This window comes from Gadus chalcogrammus, chromosome 10 (assembly GCF_026213295.1).
Source record: "Gadus chalcogrammus isolate NIFS_2021 chromosome 10, NIFS_Gcha_1.0, whole genome shotgun sequence".
In the NCBI taxonomy this organism is placed as follows: Eukaryota; Metazoa; Chordata; class Actinopteri; order Gadiformes; family Gadidae; genus Gadus; species Gadus chalcogrammus.
The window spans coordinates 16305396-16313208 of NC_079421.1; the positions used below are offsets into that span (position 1 = coordinate 16305396).

At 48.5% G+C, this 7813-nt stretch overlaps 1 protein-coding gene across 1 annotated transcript in view; it reads left to right on the plus strand.

Annotated features, from left to right (window-relative positions):
• Positions 1 to 287: 287 nt before the first annotated feature.
• vimr2 (vimentin-related 2) overlaps positions 288 to 7813 on the plus strand; it is a 13614-nt gene continuing 6088 nt past the window's right edge. Inside the window, exons 1-6 of the mRNA XM_056599981.1 lie at positions 288 to 788; positions 1505 to 1649; positions 1747 to 1896; positions 2438 to 2557; positions 4654 to 4749; positions 6077 to 6220. Coding sequence (XP_056455956.1) covers positions 646 to 788; positions 1505 to 1649; positions 1747 to 1896; positions 2438 to 2557; positions 4654 to 4749; positions 6077 to 6220 — 798 coding nt within the window. The 5' untranslated portion in view covers positions 288 to 645. The remainder of the gene's footprint in view (positions 789 to 1504; positions 1650 to 1746; positions 1897 to 2437; positions 2558 to 4653; positions 4750 to 6076; positions 6221 to 7813) is intronic.

A 7813-nucleotide genomic window follows, 5' to 3' on the forward strand; every position in this document is an offset into this window, starting at 1 on the left:
GGAGACTGGGAGTCTAATGATTTTATTGATGATTAACTAAGTTGCATATATATATAAATATAAATGACATTGGATTATTTCAGATATCTAGCCTTGCCTCAGTCGTTGCTGGTAAGATTCACTCTAGGTAAGACAGCTGTTCTATGTGGTGTCCTCTACTCTTCATGGGTTTTGTCAATGGGCTGTAAGGTTACAGTGCAAAGGCTACTTAATCTTGCACACCTTTTCAACTTGTTTTCAGATGTTTTTTGGTACTTCTAATTTATTTAACAGAAATAAAACGATGGATAAATTACTTTTTGTGTGCGTAATGTATTTTGTTTTTCAACACGTCCCTAAATCATTGCTATTTCGGCTAAGGGGTTAATGCATAGGCATTTGATATGAAACGGCTCATGTTGTGATCATGAGGTTTTCTCCTTATTTAGAAAACGCACAGGTCATGTTGACATCAGAATGCATCCATTTTGCGTTGGATGCCAACGATGGACAACAACACCACAATGACCGTCTGTCTCGGGTCGTTGCGAAATCCTTGACGCTTGATGTCGGGCCTATAGTTAGGCCGGCGATGCGACCCCGAGATATCCCTCACCTCCGTGCCACAACGCCACTTCGACGCCGACTATAAGACTGCCGCTTGGGATGAACCGCGAGCCATTTGTGCGTCCATCGCTGCGTCTGAGAACCATGGCCATGCTGCGAGTGTCATCCTACCGAAGGTTGTTTGAGGAGCAGTGCTGGAGACAGAACGGAGCGTCGGTGGTGTCGAGGCGCAGCCCTGGCAGGTCAGTGTGTGTGGACCTTAACCATGGGGGGATGCAGTTATTTATAGAAAATCCCTGGATGGAGCGACTTGTCATTTTATTCTTGAGAAATTATCTAGTTCTGATATTTTGCAATGGAGTAAAAAGCTTAGTTACAAAGGTATCATAGCGCAGTTTTAAGTTTCTTATAATTTGATGGTCGATATCTAGATATCATTTAAGATTTGATTTCGATTTGTAAGAATAATATCAATCAAAAGAAAAACGAGTGTTCTGTGTGCCGGAGCTAGCTTTTAAGAATGGCCAAGAATGCAACCACGCCTTGATAAACCTCAGAACTTTTGATGGGTGGTGGCAAATGCCTTCTCTTGTGGATGTGTCACTATGATCCATGCTGTTCCTTTACACCCCCGTGACAAAAGGGCTGGCCAGCCATACCGTGCAGTGAAGTAATCACCCCTTGATGGCAGTGTTCAAGCAATTATTCATTTAAGTCTGGTTTAATCATGCATGCAATGACTTAATCAGAAAGGAATTGAGCTTCATCTAATAGTGGTTTATCGCTCTCCATGCGGTGCACGGCTATATCATTAATAAATGAAATCTCTGGTCAGATGCATGAGTTTGGGCTGAGCCACTAAGGTTGGGTTTAAACCTCTCCCTAGCGGGGAGGGATGGGGTTCTGAGCGGATGAGGTCACTCCATCGTACATCGCGTGTCTGTTGTTTCCATCGCAGGGCTGGAGCGGCTGACGAATGCCAATGCGACAAGTATGACTTTGCATCTGCCAAGGCGCTCAACAAGGAAGGCCTGGTCCGATTCACCCAGGACCACACCGTCCTCTCCGGCCTTAACAACCGCCTGGTCCGGCTGATTGAACTGGTGAAGCTTGGCAAATAAACGTTACAATCACCCTTCAAAAACGTGTTAAAGTTTCTGTAAAAACATGTTAATGTTTCTGTAAAAATCCCCCACGCAGGCTCGTTGCTTTGAGGAGGAGAATGAGTTCCTGGAGAGCCAGATCCTGGATCTGGAGGAGAGCGGGCCCTCTGCGGGAGTCTCTGGCACCGGGGGGGCTGTGGCTGACTGCAGCCTGGACGCGGTGGTGGAGAGGCTGCGCAGAGAGAGGGTGAGACGCTCCCTCCCTGTGGGGAGACGTGGGCATGGGTTGGGCTATATGCTAGCGTATGTTTCTGTGCATTGCTGCATTTCTTTGCACGTCGTATATACCAATATTGAGCCTGGTTCAAAGATCTGTCTTTATTGCTTTTAATACAGTAAGACATACAGGAATGAGACGTGGTTGAGGTGCATACATCAAAGTACATTTGACAGTGACAATGGACCATCTACAGCAGGGGGGGGCAGTACCTCAATAACCCTGAACTGTCCCTGAGTATGACCCCCTGACCCTTAACCCGAGCAGCTCCCTACGAGCTGGCAGTTCCTTTGCACGGTCGACACAGCAGTCGGTGTATGAATGTGTGGATGAATGTGTGAACAGGAGGCAATCAATCAACTCTTCGGGCAGCCAAAGGTTCAGAACGGGATTGATACATGCATTCATTTTGCAACCAGCAGACTCTACAGTGGAGGAATCCTCGTCTAACCTGCGTACATGTGGAGGCCTATGGCTACTGATTCTAAGCTCTCTGCGTTCTCCCCCTTAGGATGACATCTTGTGTGACACGGTGGAGCTGCAGAAGGAACTGCAATGTCTGAGGCAAGAGTTCGAGAAGGCTCTGCAGCAGAGGACCATCGTCCAGCACGCAAGACTCAACCTCGCTGAGGTAATGCGTGTTTTATGTGTGTGGATGCGGGCCAAAGATATACATGAACGTAATGGCTACTGTCTTTATGATTGATTGACGCTCCTTATTCGCTGATTACCAAAATCCTAGTATGTAATGAGTGCGATGATGTGGTTCAATGCGCCTGTGATTACAAACCTGACAGTCGTCAGGTAAACTAATACATTAAATCTACTTTGAACTGTATTTCTGTATGATTAAACATGTGATTAAGACATTTCAACAACCAATAAAAACAGAAAGGTATATGTATTGCATAGCCCAAAAAGCATGTCAGCACCCAGTGTGATGGTATACTTCCAGCACTAGATGGCGGCGTTGCCGTGCCAACTCCCCTGCTGTATCGACCCTCCGTCTCAAAACGCTCAGGAGATGAAACTCCTCAGCACACATCTGTCTTCCTTTTCTCCTTCTTCTCCAAGTGTGTTGGACAACATAAGTAACATACACACACACACTCTGGGCCACAGGCCACGGCGCATATGAAGCCAAAGTTTGCACTCAATACAACACACATAGACACACACATACTTAAATGCACACACATGTGTCACATAAGCCTAGCAGTATCGATGCCAAGCGGGTCAGATACAGGAGAAGCCATAACAAGGCCTCCTCCATCATACAGATGTTAACGCCAGGCATCAATGTGCCGAGTGGATGAGTTATCCTCTTCTGAATAGCAAACAGCTGGAGCGTGTGATGGGGCTGGATGGGAAAACATGCACAAGGATAGAAACTAAGCCAACTAGACACCAAAGGAGGGAACGGAACACCCCCCATAAGCTCTGGGTATCAGGAGTGGGTCTGCTGGTGTAGGTAGGGATGAGCGAACGCATGGAAGACTGGCACTAGTCCTGGCCCTCCGTACGCTGTTGTGTCTGTTCTGTTTCGTCTGATCGTCTACTTCTCCTCAATGAATTATCTTCGTCAGAAGATTCTATCGTTTCCAGAGAAATTATGTCCAATCGACTTAAAGTAGTCCTGTTTTTGGGCCTTTACTGAATGATGGCCAGCTGCAACTCTGCAATAGTGCAATATAACGTCAAAGACAGAATCATGAATTTCAATAACCTTGGTTTACCAGCGATGGTGGTTTGAGATAGCTTTCTATTTATAGTGGAAACCATTGCACATACACACTGCTATTGAACAGAGCTAGCTTGGGACCTACATTACTAATCCACATAAGAGTCTGGGTCTGAACTGCGGAAGCAAATTAGTGTTGGCAATTCTTCAGGGGCTTATTTCCATTGCACATTGCACTGAGTGAGGTGTAATCCAGGATTATCTTTCATTATTCATTTTTCCTATCCTCTTTCCCCCTCTTATCTGTAATCAGGTGTCTTCTCGCTTGTCAATTAAAAACTGACCAGTATCTACATCTGGATTTTTCTTCACAATACAACTGTAAATAAACTCATACCATGTGTTGTTGGCATACTCGCATCCAAGCACATACAGACAACGCGCAAACACACCTACAAGGATGTGCATTCACATAACACACACACACACACACACACACACACACACACACACACACACACACACACACACACACACACACACACACACACACGGTATACGCATGCCACCTTCTGTGTCCCAAGCTCCTTGCAGTAGCCTCCAGGTAAATGATTTACCAGGCAGGCTGCTAGGAATTCATATCTGTGCCGTTTGGTGCCGTTATCCTCGGCACCTGAGATTACGGGACATTATTTGATCTACATTATTTAACAGCGTCGGCCACCAAGGAAATAAACCAGGAAATGAGATTCTGATACTTTCTGCTGAAATCACCTGCGATAGCAAGTGACCAAATGGCCTGAGATACTGTAGCCATGACAAAGCTTATTTTAGGCTCTTAGTGTGGGAATTCAAAAATTCCTGCAGTGCATGTCTTCTTCCATATCTGTTTCTGAGCCCGGCAAACTTCAGATGACCTCCTTTGTGTGTGCATGTGCGTGCGTGTGTGCGCGCATGTGTGCGTGTGCTGCAGAGTAATTTTTATATTGGTTTATGTTAGCATCGCTTTCTCTTTTTCTCCCCCTTTTCCTTCGTTCCCACGGTAGGAGGTGGATGCGGTGACAGCCGAGTGCCTCGCACTCAGGGAGCAAGCTGAGATCTACGAGCAGCAGCTAGTCTGCATGGAGGCCCAGCGCAGCACGGTGAGGCCAAGATAACAGTGCACCGTATAGCCGCGGTTTATGCTGTGTTTATTTAATCAAACCGGGCTAATGTTTGGCACTGGAAATGGCTCAGAATGATGCACTCAGAGGCCAGACAGTAGGGCTCATTGTGATGTTCTGCAGTGTGTCTGTGGTGACGTGCATTGCTGTGATGACCTTTAGGGTCTTCTGTTTGACGTTGAAGACGAATCTGCCCTGGTGGGATGCCCCATATGAAGACCCCGTTGCATACCTTGAAGCCATTCAATTATATAGGATGAACTAGCATGAGTAGAGGTGCTTCTCTGAAAGAAAGTACAACAATGAGGCCCTTCTGTGAATGACCTTCATGAGAACGGGTCTATATATCCTATGTATGGACACGTGTACAAGCATGTAGGCACGCATGCAGGCATTCATGCACATGCATGAATGCACAACCACACACACACACACACACACACACAGACACACACACACACACACACAGACACACACAGACACACACACACACACACACACACACACACACACACACACACACACACACACACACACACACACACACACACACACACACACACACACACACACACACACACACACACTGTACGCTGTGTAACAAGGCGGCTATCATTACCCGACAAGCAATTTGTCGTGCACACAGGCAGACAGACAGACAGACAGACACTCTCCCTCTCAGACACATTACGCCCCCCCCTGCCTCACCTGGGTTGACAGCGACCGCTCCGGTATCAGACTGAGAGGCTGCAGGCAGCCGGAGCACAACACAAAACCTCCCCATCAACCATCACACAGTGTTGTTCCGCCCGGCGTCAAACAGCCTCCCTCTGGAGGGCGGAGGGGTGCTGCTGGACGACTCATTGGCCGAGAAAAGCAGCGGCAGCAAAGCAGAGGAAAACAGAAGCCATGTCTTCTTGTGTTGTTTACGTTATTTCTTTATTAGCTGCCGTTATCGTCAGCCCTGTGTTGCCTCCCCTGCTGACGAGTCGTACAACGTTATCGTTGTTCAGGACGAGTGAGAGGAAAGGGGAGTGAACTGTCAAAGCTGGACATTGCAGCGTTGTGTTGATCGTCCACCGCAGGCCCCGAATCGGTTAGATAATCTAACGTGAGAAAGAGGTGTTTGTGTGTGTGTGTGTGTGCGCGTGTGTGTGTGTGTGTGTGTGTGTCTGTGTCTGTGTGAGAGTAAGTATGCACAAGATGGACCAGGCTCGAAGCCATATATGCATTCTTGGGTATAATATAGAACCATATATACTTCCATGCATTTCATGTGCCTGTGTGTGTGTGTGTGTGTTTGCAGGCGGTACAATGCCACGAGTCCCAGGGCCCCCAGGGCCCTCTTGGGACCCCCGAATCCGGGGCGCGACTGGAGTTCTGCAGCCCAGACATTACCCCCGGCCTGCAGATCAAAGCGTACTACGGCCAACTGGCAGAGAGCCTGCAGGTACGACTGCTGTACAGACGGGATATTACACGCAGCAACGCATGTCATCTGCTGGTGGCTTTAACGCAGAGTGCTTTATGCAGTACTGCTGCTACAATGGGTGGTCCCGGTGGGAATCAAAGCCATATTTCTGTCCGAGTTACTGTTGGGGTTTTCCTATTAAACCACTTAAACGACATATGCATGTGCATGTGGCTGGTAGGCCGTCTGGGAGGCAATTGAGCAGACACACGCTTGTCGCAAATAAAATAAATCTAGGCCGTTGTGTTTTTTGCGTGTTTTTCACACGCGCACACACATACGCACACACACCGCAGGCATGCGTTTGCGCAAACACACATGTGCAGTATATACATACACTAAATTCACACATTCAATGACACCCACCATACCCCAACACACACACGCACACAAACACACCAAGCCAGCTGTCATCTCAACCTCCTGCTGACTTATCTCTTGTCCTTTCTCTCACAGCATCGGCGTCTCTCTCTCTCATGTGCACATTTACACATTCTCTCTCTCTCTCTCTCTCTCTCTCTCTCTCTCTCTCTCTCTCTCTCTCTCTCTCTCGACAGTGTTGTAAGTCTGATCCCTCACACACCACCCAGGAGGGGCGAAGGAGTCTCCTTGTTTGCCTTCCCTCTTAACACAACCTGAGCCGAGTGTCCCAGAATCAGTGGGACGCTCCGGACCCCAACTGAATGCCTTTGTCCCCCCTTCTGGGTATCCCTGTGTGTGTGTGTGTGTGTGTGTTTCCGACCAGCTCTGGGTCACGGAAGTCTGCCCCCTGCAGAGGTCAGGGATGTAATCAAACCTGCTGGCCGGCTTCCCAGGCTCCTGATACAGCACCATATATGTGTGTGTTTTTTGGGATGTGTGTGTGTCTTTGGTTGTGTGTGTGGGCCTGTGTGTGTGTGTGTGTGTGTGTGTCCATGCATGTGCGTGTGTGTATGGGTGTCTCGGCCTCACAGGGGTCCATTTTGGAGGCCAAACAGGTCAGGTCCCACTCGCTCCAAGGTGTCCCTATGTGTGTGCGTGTCCCAGACTAATTTACCTCCACCCTAGACCCGCAACCCTTGCCCCCCCCTCACCCTCCCTCCCCCTCATTCTCCATAACCCTCATCACTGTGACCCGCTAACCCCACCTCTTACACCCCCCCCCCCCCCCCACACACACACTTCCCAGCCCCACTAACCTCTTCTTCGGCCCCAGCTAAAGACAGCCCTGCATGCATGTCTTGGTCCAGGTGCAGTCGTCTCCAAAGCTAATATGATTGCCACTGAGATTGAACAGTAATGGTAATTGCTGTCGGGACACGCGTGTACGCAGACACACAAACATGCTCACACATGAGCACACACACACACACACACACACACGCACACGCACGTTCGCGAACACACACACCTGTGCATCGTCTTTCTCTTTTTGTTGGATCGCTCTGATTCAATGAGGTTAAGGCTGAATGCGGGGCACAGGCCAAGCCTAGAAAGCCACTGATTGGTCAGGGTCATGGTACACTTAGCCGCACGGTGGTCTCGTACAATTAGACCCCCGTTAAAGCCCGTGAGAGTGTGTGTTACTGAAGT